Below are 14,940 nucleotides of genomic sequence, written 5' to 3' on the forward strand. Positions count from 1 at the left end.
TATATATATATATATATTTATATATATATATATATATATATATATATATATATATAGAGAGAGAGAGAGAGAGAGAGAGAGAGAGAGAGAAATAGAAAGAAAGAAAAAAGAAAGGGAGAGAGAAAGAAAAAGAGAGAGAAAAGAGAGAGAGCGCACTTCAGAGGCAGCCGGCTCTTGTCGTTCACTTCAATGAGCTAGCTCATAAAGCCGTTTCGTTCTTGAACGACCCGTCACTTTCAACACGCCTATTTTGAACGGAAGCCGGAAGTTGAGCGGAGATCCGGAGGTCGTCCTAGCAACTCCCCTGTCAGCTGTCATTTATTTTAGCTCTACGGCGACACGAGTCGCGTTATCGCGTTTTTAATCAGACGTTAACGTGATGCAACCACATGTCACATGGATTCGCCGTAAATGTCTATTTGAAGCCGTAAGTCTTTTAAACGGGATTTTTGTACTGCTAAGCTAACCTTATGCTAATACCACGGAGCTGCTGCACACTATGAAAGTGTTGGACTATATTTGGTTTTGTATTATCTTTTGAATACATTTTAGTCCTTTTTTTTTTAGTCTTTAGCGGTTTAAACTTGCATGGTTGTATGATCGTTCCGACTGACAGGCTAACAGCAAAGTTACTGGTTGAGCAACCACATTATAGTGATAAATAAGGAAGATCAATCCTGTCATGTCGAAGTAAATGTATAAATACCCACATTCGCCTAGCACGCGAAAGGTCTCCGGTTCGAGACCCGGTTGAAACATGTGTTGCCCTGTAGAGGGATGGGCGCCTCAAGGCTGTACTTGGCCAAGACACACCACATAACAATGGTGCCCTTAGGACTCCAGTGGTTAAGGGATCCATTCCATGATTTTGGCCTGGAGAGGGATGGGCGCCAGCAGGCTGGACTTGCCCAAGACACACCACAGGAAACGGTGCCCCTATGACCCTAGTGGTTTAAGGGATCCATTCCGTTATTTGGCATGGAGAGGCATGGGTGCAACCAGGCTGGACTTGCCAAAGACACTCCACGAGAATTGGTGCCCCTATGACCTGAGTGGTTAAGTGATCCATTCCATGATTTTGGCCTGGAGAGGGATGGGCACCAGCAGGCTGTTTTTGCCCAAGACACACCACATGAAATGGTGCCCCTCAGACCATAGTGGTTAGGGGATCCATATCATCATTTTGGCCTGGAAAGGGATGGCAGCTGGCAGGCTGTATTTGACCATGACACACCACAGGAAATGGTGGCCATATGGCCCTAGTGGTTAAGGGATCCATTCCGTTAATTTGGTCTGGAGAGGGGTGGGTGCAACCAGGCTGTACTTGCTCAAGACACTCCACGAGAAATGTTCCCCTTTAGACCCTAGTGGTTAAGGGAACCATACCATTATTTTGCCCTAGAGAGGGATGGGCGCCACTAGGCTGTACTTGACCAAGACACACCGCAGGAAATCGTGCCCCTAGGGCCCTGGTGGTTAAGGGATCCATACTATTATTTTGGCACGGACAGGGATGGGCGCCGCCAGGCTGTACTTGCTCAAGACACATTTAGTCTCTCCTTTTTTATCTTTTGTTTCCTTTTTTCCTAGCTTGTATTTCCTGTTATGCTTTTTCCTCTTTTATTTCTTGCTTTTTCTTCTCCCTTTTTCACCCCCCCAACATTTTAATAATTTTCCTTGCTTCTTTGTACCATTTCTTCATTTTTCTCTTTTTCACCCCCCCAACATTTTAATAATTTTCCTTGCTTCTTTGTACCATTTCTTCATTTTTCTCTTTTTTTGTCCTCTTAAATGTTTTGTTCTGTCACCACTACATCCAGTTTTCTTTGGGTGGGCAGAGCGTCCGTGGGTTTGCACTGTCTACCCCTGTGGTAACGCACCTGGTACCTTGTCTGAAAAATGTTAGAAAAACACAGATATCCATTCCCATGACATGCATTTTCTTATCCCCGTTAGGGTTGAGTGGGAATATCCCCTTCGCGTTTGGATCCGCACACATCGGACCGATCGTCAGATGCCGCGGTCCCCGTTCCACTAGATATCAGACATGAGTCATCCCAACGATGACGTGCACCAAAAGAGGAACATCCAGATCATCGAGTGGGAAGACTTGGACAAGAAGAAGTTCTACTCTCTGGGCGTGTTGGTCACCTTGAGCATCAGGGCCACGGTCTACCCGGCCACACTCATCCGGACCCGGCTCCAAGTGCAGCGGGGCAAATCGCTCTACGGCGGGACCTTCGACGCCTTAGTCAAGATCCTGCGGGCCGAGGGCGTACGGGGGCTTTACCGCGGCTTCACGGTGAATACCTTAACCGTGGTCTCCGGCCAGGCGTACATCACCACCTACGAACTGGTGCGCAAATACGTGTCCCGGTACACCCATGACAACACGCTCAAGTCGGTGGTGGCGGGGGGGCTGGCGTCCATGGTGGCTCAGAGTATCACCGTCCCCATCGACGTCGTGTCCCAGCAACTGATGATGCAGGGGCAAGGGGAGCACCTCGGCCGCTTTCGCCCCGATGCCCAAAACGCGGCCGGCGAACCCAAACGAGTGTTGGGTCAAACCCGGAGCATCGTGGCCCAGATTTTTGCTGCTGACGGTTTGAGGGGGTTCTACAGGGGGGCCCTCGCGTCCTTACTCACTTACATCCCCAACAGTGCCGTCTGGTGGCCTTTTTATCACTTTTATGCAGGTAAGGAATAAATGAATGACTGAAAACTTTTATTTTGAACATTAAAATAAATCTATCTATCTATCTACCGTGGTCATATCCCTCAAGAGGGGTGACCGACAGCAAGACACACACATACAATAACAAAGAAAATAAAAGGGAAATAAATAGCAAAAAAAACCACATTTTTTGGACCATGGCCAACCCAATTGCCCAAACACCCAAACAAGTTAGGCACCTCGGCACCCAAGTTGCTCATGCTTTCTTCCCTCCAGATGAAATGGGACACCAGAAAGCGGCCATGTCACTCGGGTCAGGGTGACACGACACACTCTTTTGTTCAACAGCAGGGCCCGATAGCTTTCACTGGTTTACCCCTGCCGCATCATACGGGTGCCCAGCCCATCCTTAAGAACGCGTCCACAATCCCACTATCCTTTCACAACACCTCTCCACTCCCTTCTATCACCAACACTTCCCTTTGGTGAGGGGCCCTCTCCTTGTGAGAGGTAACAGAAATCTCCCACCATTGTCCGCTGTGTGTCATAAGAGGCGACTAAAGTGGAGGGAGCAAGGAGACTGGGGATCCTCTCCTCTCTATCTCTACTCCCTAAGAGACAGCAAGGCAAAGAAAGGGGGGCGGGAGACCAAAAGGTCTCGCAAACCCTAGTACTTGCCCAAGACACACCACAGAATACTGTGCCCCTACGACCCGTGTGGTTAAGAGATCCATACAATTATTTTGGCCCGGTGAGGGATGGGCGCCCAGGCTGTACTTGCCCAATCACACAACAGGAAATGTTGCCCCTATTACCCTAGTGGTTAAGTAATCCATTCCAGCATTTAGACCTGGAGAGGGGTGGGTGCCACAAGGTTTTACTGGCCCAAGACACACCACAGGAAATGGTGCCTCTAAAACCCTAGTGGTTAAGGGATCCATACCATTATTTTGGCCTGGAGAGGGATGGGCGCCACCAGGCTTAACTTGCCCTTGACACACCACAGGAAATGTTGCTCCTACGACCCTAGTGGTTAAGAGATCCATGTCATTATTTTGCCCTGGAGAGGGATGGGTGCCACCAGACTGTCCTTGCCCAAGACACACCACAGAAAATGTGCCCCTGCGACCCATGTGTTTAAGGGATCCAAACCATTATTTAGACCTGGAGGGGTATGGGGGACACCAGGCTGTACTTGCCCAAGACACACCACAGGAAATGGTTTCCTTACGACTCGTGTGGTTAAGGGTTCTAAACCATTATTTTGGCCTGGACACCCCTGAGTTACATTGATATGACATACGAATTACATTTAGTCACTTTTATAAGTTACACCAGGCCCTTTGAGGACAACCACTACGCCGAAGTGGCCCCCGGTGAAAATGAGTCGGACAGCCCGGTTTTAAAGTGGATTTCTGCAACTTTTTATGAATCTGAGTGAATGTTGTGTTCAATGCTGCGCTAAATGTGGTGATCAAGAAACTCCTGTGTGTTTTACAGAGCAGTTGTCCAACCTGGCGCCGTGCAACTGTCCTCATCTGGTCCTCCAAGCCATGGCCGGCCCCCTGGCGGCAGCCACCGCCTCCACCGTTACCAACCCCATGGACGTCATCAGAGCCAGAGTTCAGGTGCTCGTCGCAGTTCAAATTGACGCAGTGATTCTCAAACAGTTTGGGCGCGAGGCTTTGTAAACGGGGAGGCGCTCGTGACCGCCGGTGATGGGAATCCTGGCTCCTTTTAAAAGAAAAGCTGCTCACTGAAAAGAGCTGGCTCGTCAGGGTTTTTATCTATTTAAATCAGGGGTGTCAAACTCATTTTAACTCGGGGGGCCACACGATAGAACAAACATTCGGTCGGGGGCCGGACCAGTAGATTAAAGAGAAAGAAAAAGAGAGATAAAGAAATAAGAGAGGGAGGGAAAAGAAGAGAGGGCGGGACAAAGAAAGAGAGAGAGGGAGAGAGCATGCGAAACAAAAGAGATAAAAAGAGAAGTCGTGAGAGGGGGAAAGAAAGGGAGCGGAAGAAAGAAATCCAAAGAGAAATAAAAAGACAGAAGGAGAGAAAAGAGAAAAGAAAGCACGAAGGGTAGGAAGAGAGAAAGAGAAAAGGAAAAAAGGAATTTAGAGCAAAAAAAGTTAAAAAGACAGAGAGAGGAGACAAAGAGCAACAAAGGAAGAGAAAAAGAAAGACACAGAGACAGAAAATGGGAGAAAAGGGGTGGAAAAGAGGGAGAGAGAAATACAAGTACAGTGTCTTTGTTCGAGGCACATTTCTTTAGCAACATCAAGTTGACATATTTCAACCTGCAGCTTGTTTTTCTCTTGCGCTTCTCTGAGTGTTGTCTCGCGGGCTTCAATCCCTCGGCGGGCCTGATCTGGCCCGCGGGCCGCCTGTTTGACACCTGTGATTCAAATGATATAATGACCACTAATGAATGATATTAGAATAATGAAATATTATGCACCACATTCATTCATTTGGAAAATGCCTTAGGCTGCCTTCATTTTTAGCCTTTACTGTTTCACCGAACTTTCATCGAATTTAAATCTTGAAATTGTTTATACTCTGCACACAAGAGATGACGCCACTCAAATTGATCAGACGTGAGTGCCTTCAAGAGAGTGAGAGAAAAGAGAAAAACAGAACACAGAGATAACTATAGAAAGAAAAGAGGGAGAAAAGAGATGTGGAACAGAACAGGAGAGGAAAAGTTAGAAAGTAAGAGAAAAAGTGATGTATAAGAGACAAGACAGAAAGAAAAATGTATAGAACCAAAGAAACGGATAGAAAAGGAGGAGAAAGAAATGCATTGAAAAGAGAACTAGGGAAAGGGTGAGATGGAAAGAGAGAAAATGAGTTAAAGATGACAAGAAAGAGGTATTGAGAGAGCTAAAAAATAGAAAACAAGAGAGAGAAAAAGATTAAGAGAAAGGTAGAGAGAGAAATGGAGAGAAAAGAAAAGGGAAAGATGGGGAAAGCAAGAAAGAATTCAATAGCGAGATGAAGATAGAAGAGAAACAATTAGAGAGGGAGAAAGAGGAATATATATAGAGATTAAGAGGGAAAGAGAGGGACAGAGAACGAGAGAGAAGGAGATAAAAAGACATAGTTACAGAAAGAGAAAGGATAGAGATATAGAGTTTGAGAGAGAAACATGAGAAAAAGAGAGTGAGAAAGATATATATATATATAGAGAGAGAGAGAAAAGGAAGACAGAAGATATATAGAGATTAAAAATACAGAAAGATAGAGAAGAATAAGCAGAGAGAAAGCGAGAAAGATGGAGAGAGAAAAAGAAAGATGGAGGGAAAGAGAAACAAAGAGCAAGAGAACTAAATGATGGAAACTAAAAAAAGACTGACAGAGAGAGCAAGAAAGAGAAAGACACAGCGTTGCAAAGGAAGGATCCTCTTTGATGGAGATAGGTTTTCCTCTTCCAAGGGGGGCATAACAGACAGAAAATACATGAGAAGCACCGAGTTCAGCGTAGTGGTTCTCAAATAGTGGGGTAGGCCTCGGCTCTGTCAAAGGGGCCACGGGTGCGTTTGTCTTTGGGGAACAGTTATTTCTTTTTAAACTTTCCAAAGAATCAAGTGCAATAGCACCTCCACTACACCAGGGAGCAGTGGCGCTCTCATCGTCAGTGTTTGGCTTCCATTCGACCTCCCCGTTGTAGTATAAGCATCGAGTATGCCGTGTGGATTCGAAATAGAGCAGACTCTCAAGTGACAGGGGGAGGGGGCGTGACAGAAAAACATAAAACCCAATCCGTTCTCCCTTTCAATCGTATACTAATACTTTTCCGTTCCGACGTTTGCGTGGCGTGCAGGTGGAAGGTCGCAGTTCGATCACGGAGACCTTCAGGCAGCTGATCAAGGAGGAGGGCTTGTGGGGGATGACCAAAGGGCTGTCGGCACGCATCATTTCCTCCACCCCCACGGCCGTCGTCATGGTGGTGGGCTACGAGAGCCTCAAAAAACTCAGTTTGCGGCCCGAGTCCGTCGACTCAAGACACTGGTAGAAACGCGGCAGCTGCGAGACGGTCCAGGTACCGACGCTTCATAACTACTGTTTCCATGGATAAAACGCTCCCTCGCTTTTTCCTTTCGAGAAATGATTGCTCGAATGCCTTTTAGTCTTGTGAACTTTAATTTTTCCACTTTCAGGAACAACAAAAGTATTAATTTCCACTCCATTACTTAATTCCCTAATCTTTGAATGATGTCCTTTTGGTGTAGATGGTAAATGGTCTGCATTTATAGAGCGCTTTTCAAGTCAATGAAGACCTCCCCAAAGTGCGTCACACTTACCCATTCACACACACACTCACACACCAATAGGGAGTCAGCCATGCAGCCCTGCTTATTGGGGGCATTAGGGATTCAGTGTCTTGCCTAAGGACACTTCGACATAATCGAACCTGCAACCTCTTGATCCCAAGACGAGCGCTCTACCTGCTGAGCTAATCAGTGGTTGGCAACAATGTTCCCTGTAATTTTCCACGGGTCTGAGCGTTCACACAAAGTCGGTGAGCAAATGAAATCTCATTGTGTTTATTTTTTCCGAGCTGTTACTTTTTTCTTTTTGTTCTCTATTTACTTTTTTCCTACGTTTCTTTCTATTCGTTTTTTCCGTCTTTTTTCTAAATTTTTCCTTCTTTTTTTTCTCTTCCTTTTGTTTCTTTTTTTCTCAGCTTTTCACTACTTTTTCATTTTGGTATTTTTTTCTTTTTTGTTCTATCCCCCCCTTCCTTTAAGTCATTTTGTGCATAATTTTACATAATATTTGGTCATGTTGGGATTAAAGAAGCAAAAACAACCCGAAGAGCCGTTTAGGACCCGAAAGAGCCGGTTCATTTTAGTGAGCCGAGCCGAAGAAGCCGCTTCTCGACATACTCTACTAACTTTACTCAACTTCGTTCGACTTCAAAATACCGCATTTAGGACACAACGTCAGGGGAACCCGTGTATTTTCACCTTCATGCGCTGTAACTTTGACTTAAGTTGCTTCTTAATAAGTCATTTTGAGCCCTGATTTTTGTGCGCTGGCTCGATTTTCTTGTGCGCCGAGAATGTGCGAGCAGTGCGCAATTGCGCACGTGCGCAGCTTAGAGGGAACACGGGTTGGCAACCTTTTTCTGTACCTGGGACTAGGTTGATGCCTGACAATTTTCTCGCCTCCCGTACTGATAAACATTGATATTAATGACAATAACAATAAGCCTGAATCCACTGTTGGATCACTAGACTAATGGAGATCTCGATCAGTGGTTCTCAACTGGTCTGATTCAAGGACCTAACATTCCACCCTAATGACAAGCTGAGACCTAAATCAAGGAAAGAAATTCCACTTCTTAAATGAATCGACTGGAAGGATTGTGCAGTTAAATCAGAGATAGTTGTATATATTATTTTTTTTAAACAAAATGACCAGCAAAGTCCAAACTTACTATCTATACTCGGATAGGAGCCGAAATCGCATACAAGCAACCCACTAAAACTGATTTTTCAATATCTGTGTATTATTTGCTATCGCAACATCCGTCATCCTGGAGGGAGGATTACCTCATATGCGTTTCCTACTCAAGGTTTCTTTATTTTCCTCATGTTGAGGTTTTTGAGTTTTTCCTTGCCCTCATGTAGGTTTTAGATCAGGGGATGGTAAATAGTCTGTGCAGCCTTTGAGACGCCTTGTGATTAAGGGCCATACAAATAAACTTGACTCTATACTAAAAGAAGGCCCTACCCAAAATATAGAAAAAAAATCGTTTACCTAAACAATGATAATGACTTAATTGTTTGGATAATGAAGATTAGTAAACTGGTAAAAAAAGCGAGTGAATATAACATTTTTAAACCATGCAATGTACCTTCAAGCAGTGCTTGAATTGCAGAAACATTATTATTTTCCTATATCGCAATCATTTCCTTTTTCAACTCAACTTTTCCTTCCCCTTATCACCAACTTTCTTGAGACCCATCATTATGGGCAGAAAAAGGAAATAAAACAAACATAATCACAATAAAATGCAATGCGGTCCCTTCTCAAACACAATTGGGACAGCGGCAATTAACTGAACAGGAGAGAGAGATCGAGCAGGGTTTTATCGCCGTCTACTGTGTAATTGACCTGTTTTTTTCTTATTGTTATTTTAACAGAAACTCGCTGTACCACGTTGCAGAACATTTTTTTGGGGCTGAACTATTTCCCATATTGTTCCAATACCACGTTGTACTGTGAGTAAAAATTGTGTGATGATGAGATCAAATCAAATGCCTTTTCCAGTATCATCAACATTCCTAGTGACTTATAGTGGCTAGGATTCGGTGCTCTCACCGCCTCGATCCGGGTTCGATTCCGGTTGCATACAGTACTGAGAATTTGTGGTCTGCTTTAGTTGTCTATAATTTGTCAAATACGGTAATATACCAGCGTAAGACCCTTTATATAATGCACCCAAACGTTTGATGGTTTTTGCAAATACCATTGTCGGGCATTCTCCTTGGGCAAGGTCGTTGGGGCCAGGGTTTGTTGAAAAAGTGCCAGGGAGATACTTGGAAGTACTAAAATCCACATGGTTGCATGCTCCTCCAGACCCGTTTGTACGCAATCTGGCAACCCAGGGAATCAAAGGCAGGTTTTACACTTGGAAGCGCACAACCGAGAGACAGCTTTCCAGATTAGAACAAAAGAAGATTTATTGACCACTACAAAACGGTTTTTGGGAAATGGGGGATGAGGTCCAAAAGACAAAGGCTCTTCTCCTATCGGAGGTAGGCTTCCTGTGGTAGGTGGTCAAGAGAGCTAACAGAATTGAAGCAGACTTGCCTTCCAGCGCTCCACAAAAGGGAATTCCTCTTCTAATTTCCTCAAAAATATTCAGCCACTGGCAACTTACCCCAGAGTTTTGGAGGGACTGGTGCTCTCTCCTCCCCATCTTAGTGATCTCTCAGGGAATCTGTCCTCCTGAGAAAACAGCAGATTAGCTTTGGGTGTGACCATTGTAGGAGCCAATTGATAGCAGGGCGCAGACTGGGTGATAACGGTGGCTCAAAACCTCGCCCAATAGGAAAGGGTGCGGTCAGCCTGGGTTGTTGGGTTGCCACATCAAAGGCACATGTTTATCAATTTTGTTTGTATTTATTATGGGTTCCTTGACACAACCTAGCCAAAAACACTATCAGAGTCCTAAAGTAGAACTGTGTCAGTTTTTACGAAAATCAGTTCAGCCGTTTTGGAGTCTATGCGCCTCATACGAACACACACACAAATCTGGATTTTTTTTTTAGATGCATATGCAGTTTATTGTGCACAGAAGAAATGCTATTGTTGTCTAAAAGACTGCATTGTTCATTATTTATTTTTTATTGTCTGTTATTTCTTAAAAAATGACTAACAAGTGTCACAAAGTGTCGTTAGGATTTGTGTGGTCTGAAATAATTTAGGGACAGTGACAATTTTTAACTGCTGTATATGATGTCGTGTAGCACTGTTTACATTAAGCAGGTCCAAGATTTTTGTTGTAATGTACTCGCTGTACATAAAGCGCCTCCTAGTGGTTAAAAAAAACTTCATTCATTAAAAAAATAAAAAATAAAAAAAAAATATATATATATATATATATATATATAAATTCGATTAAACAACACCCAAAGATACATGAACTTTTACGTACACATCCTTTTTTTTTTTTTTTTCAAATACACGTAGGCAGAGCCAATGCATAAGCGAACTAAGCAACCACTAGGGGGCCCCCAGGATTGGTTAACATTTTTGGGGCCAACATTGTCCCTTTGTGTGTCCACTCAAAATAATTCTACAGAAATACAACAAAAATACTACGCAATAACTACAAAACTAAATATCAAACCCCACATATAATTTATGCTTTTATTCTGAAAAAGAAATAGTATAGAATTACTACAAAAATACTACTACGGTAATATTACTACAGAACTATTTACTCCCAAAATACTACAAAAAGAAAACTACAGTAATGTTACAAAAATACTAAAGTATGACAAAAATACTACAAAAAAAACTACAAAAATACTGCCTAGGAAATGCATCAATTGTACTTCTCCTGAAATACTAAAAAAATACCAACACATAATACTATAATATGACAACCACAAGATAAATATTACACAAAAATACTACTGCAAGAGGTTTACAACAGAAATACTGAAAATTACACCTTGAGCGATACTACAAAATTTCTCAGATGGAAATACTACAAAAAAAATACTATAGTAACATTGTACTACAAACATACTACAGAAATACTACAGATATACAACAAACATTATTACATGAAAATACGACAAAATACAACAGAGAGTACAAAAATACTGAAAAAAAATAATACTACAGTAATTCTACAAAATACTATAATCATAAAACGACGGTAATAATACAAAAATACTACAGCTATACAACAAAAGAAATCTTGGCCTCTTCAAGTCCCTGTGGTTTGTATTCTGCCTTGTGCTTTTTATCACTTCTTTTTGGTTGGGCTACACAACACATCAACACCCAGTGGTCAAATAATACAGACTGTCCCTTGAAGCAGTATCATTGGGTGATACTCACTGTACTGAACTCTAAATGTGAAGACTTTTAGGGATTCGAAACTGTATTTGAATCACTGAGTGTAAAGTCAAAGCTTTTTTTTATTAATATGTTAAGAATTTTAACATTAAATGTTGATAAACAATTGGATGTGGTGGTACCATTACGGTTAATAGCCACGCCTTGTTTAGCTTTTGAGTTCAACTTTAAAATAAAAATGTCTGGGGTGTATAAACGGTTTTAAAGAAATGGAAACTAAAATATCTCCCAAGATTTCTAACCCAAAAAGCCATAGAAGCAAAAATATTCCCATGTTTTTGTTTTCTTGAGAGAGCCATACCATCGTATCTTAAGAGAAATTTTCAACGCATTTAATTTCACTGTGTGACGTTTGATTATTTCATAAAAACTATAAAATAATAATGCCTGAGTCTGTGTCCCATATCAATAAGCATAACACTATAAACTTGATTTTGGCCATCGTTTTTGTTGTGAATGATGGTTACAAACAAGGTGCGAGCAGAGTTCCATTTTAAAAATGTCACCAAATATTGCTAACGAAAATTTTAGGCAATAGGTGTGTGCAAGAGAGTGGGGCGCATGCTCTGCGTGCAGACATCCACCCACTCCTAAGGCTCCCCCATTCAAATTGCTCTGGGTGTTTGGCTCGTGTTTTTAAGTGTTTACAGCTTGATCTGTGGGTTCTCATTTTAGTGTTTTTTTTCAGTATATGGTTTGACATGTTTAGTCAAAAATGTTTTTGAATGAAAAACATTTATGTTAATTTTATTCAAGACGCACTTTAAATATTTTTTGTCTCAGTCAATAAAGCTATTCTTTTTTTCTAAGCTGGTCCATATTTCTTTTTATATTCTCTTGGTTGGTTGGTTCGATTCCTTAACCAGACAGGTCAAAGGAGCAACATTATCTGTGATGTGTCTTGGGAAAGTACAGCCTGGTGGCGCCCATCCCTCTCCAGGCCAAAATAAAGGTTTCGATCCCTTAACCACGAGCGATGTAAGGGCACAATTTCCTGTGGTGTCTTGGGGAAGTACAGCCTGGTATCGCCTATCCGTCCCCAGGCCAAAAAAATGGTATGGATCCCTTAACCACTAGGGTTGTAAGGGCACCATTTCCTGTGGTGTTTCTTCGGCTAGTACAGCCTGGTGGCGCCTATCCCTCCCCAGGCCAAAATAATAGTATGGTTCCCTTAACCACTAGGGTTGTAGGGGAACCATTTCCTGTGGTGTGTCTTGGGCAAGGACAGGCTGGTGGCGCCCAGGCCAAAATAATGGTATGGATCCCTTAACCAATAGGGTCGTAGGGGCACCATTTCCTGTGGTGTCTTGGGCAAGTACAGCCTGGTGGCGCCCATCCCTCTCCAGGCCAAAATAATGGTTTGGATCTCTTAACGACTAGGGTTGTAGAGGCACCTTTTCCTATGGTGTGTCTTGGGCAGTACAGCCTGGTGGTGGCTATCCCTTTCCAGGCCAAAATAATGGTTTGGATCCCTTAACCACGAGTGATGTAAGGGCACAATTTCCTGTGATGTGTCTTGGGAAATTACACCCTGGTGGCGCCCATCCCTCTTCAGGCCAAAATAATGGTATGGATCCCTCAACCAATAGGGTTGTAAGGGCACAATTTCCTTTGATTTGTCTTGGGAAAGTACAGCCTGGTGGCGCCTATCCCCCTCCAGGCCAAAATAATGGTATGGATCCCTTAACCACTAGGGTTGTAGGGGCACCATTTCCCGTGGTGTGTCTTGGGCAAGAACAGGCTGGTGGCACCCACCCTTTCCAGGCCAAAATAATGGTATGGATCTCTTAAGCCGTTACCTGTTGTAGGTCTTGGGCAAGTTCAGCTTGGTGGCGCACATCCCCCTCCAGGCCAAAATAATGCTATGGATCCTTTAAACCACTAGGGTTGTAGGGGCACCATTTCCTGGTGTGTGTCTTGGGCAAGTACACCCTGGTGGCGCCCATCCCTCTTCAGGCCAAAATAATGGTATGGATCCCTCAACCAATAGGGTTGTAAGGGCACAATTTCCTGTGTTGTGTCTTGGGAAAGTACAGCCTGGTGGCACCCATCCCTCTCCAGGCCAAAATAATGGTTTGGATCTCTTAACTACTAGGGTTGTAGGGGCACAATTTCCTGTGGTGTGTCTTGGGCAAGTACAGCCTGGTAAACTATCTGTCTTCTCTAGTCTATCTACTAAAGCCATATCCCCCTAATGAGAGGTGGCTAGAGTGAAAAACACACTTTACATTCACCAAACATTCAATCCACTTCGCTCTTCCCAACCTTACACCGAACATTACCAAAAAACACAGCAACGCTATTTCACGAGACCTTGCGAGTCAAATGAAAATCCTACGAAGGAGAGCAACGAGGTGGCGACGCTAAACGCCAATCATTGCAATCCTTTCACCCCGGGTGAATTCATTAAAGACTGTACAAAGAATGCTGGGCCGAAAAGTCGGCCCTCACACATTATCAGCTTACCAAATCTGGCCCGCTTTCTGAAAGGTTTGGACATCCCGGATCTTGTGTGTTTCTCCTCAAACTTTCAAATCCTTTGCAGTGCGTTCATGCGTGTCATGGAGGTGACCTGTATGACACACAGCGCTCATAACTCATTACGTCTGGTAATAAGATGAAAGTCGAGCCTTTGGACGGAGCTCGACTCCCCCAAAAAAAGGTTGGGTATTCGGTTTTAGTACTTTACTGTGGCGGTACTTTTTCATAAGCCATATCTTAAGTGTTTTTATCACATTAAGCATACCTGATTCCATTTTTTCAAGTCAAGCTCTGATTGCTTATTACAGTGGTCCTTGACTTCTTTTCAGTATGTGTATGGGTGCTTGAAAAACTACCGAAAAGTACTCAAACTGAAATGTCAGAAAGTGAAAAAATCTATGTAAAAACATTCAAACTTTAAAAGTACTGAAAAATATTAAAAGTGGTAAATAATATGAAAAAAGTACCGAAAAGAAGTCATAAATACAGATATGTCAAAAAATTACTGAAAAGGATTATGAAAAAATGATGTATATTATGTAAAAGAAGTACAATTCAGTAAAAGTTTGCAAAGTACTGAAGTACTAAACCTGAAATGTCAGAAAGTGAAAAAAGTACTGAAAAAAAGTAATACAAACTGAATTTTAAAAAAATTATACATTTACTGAAAGGAATATAAAAGAGGTACAATTCAGTAAAAGTATGCAAAGTACTGAAGTACTTAAACTGAAAAGTGAAATGTACTGAGAAGCATTAAAATGTATTAAAAGTACTGAAAATATTAAAGTGGAAAATAATATGAAAAAGTACTGAAAAGAAGTAATAAAAACAATCAAAAAAAGGGAAAATTTACTGAAAAGTATGTAGAAGAAGTAAATTGTATAAAAAAATATGAATTAGTACTTACCCAAAAGTACTAAGACTGAAAGAAGTATTAAAAACTGAAACGGAAAAAAGGTGAAAATGAACTAAAAAAATATGTAAAATAAGTTAAATGTATTAAAAGCAGGAAAAAGTACTATAATGGAAATGTCATAAAGTGAAAAGTGTACTAAATTGCATTACAATGTATTAAAAGTACTGAAAAGTATCAAAAGGTCATAAAAATGTAAAAGTACTGAAAAGAAGTGTTAAAAACAGAAATGTAAATAAGTGAAAATTTACTAAAAAGTATG

At 42.2% G+C, this 14,940-nt stretch overlaps 1 protein-coding gene across 1 annotated transcript; it reads left to right on the forward strand.

The window, feature by feature from the left end:
• Positions 1–278: 278 nt before the first annotated feature.
• Positions 279–10,264, forward strand: LOC148366761 (solute carrier family 25 member 44-like). Its single transcript, XM_088333560.1, has 4 exons — positions 279–427; positions 1,957–2,696; positions 4,175–4,302; positions 6,504–10,264. The coding sequence occupies exons 2-4, from the start codon at positions 2,048–2,050 to the stop codon at positions 6,693–6,695; spliced, it is 969 nt and encodes a 322-aa protein (XP_088189686.1). The 5' UTR covers positions 279–427; positions 1,957–2,047; the 3' UTR covers positions 6,696–10,264.
• Positions 10,265–14,940: the final 4,676 nt, after the last annotated feature.

Source organism: Urocampus carinirostris, chromosome 4 (genome assembly GCF_059441175.1).
Source record: "Urocampus carinirostris isolate Australia breed hairy pipefish chromosome 4, RoL_Ucar_1.0, whole genome shotgun sequence".
Taxonomy (NCBI): Eukaryota; Metazoa; Chordata; class Actinopteri; order Syngnathiformes; family Syngnathidae; genus Urocampus; species Urocampus carinirostris.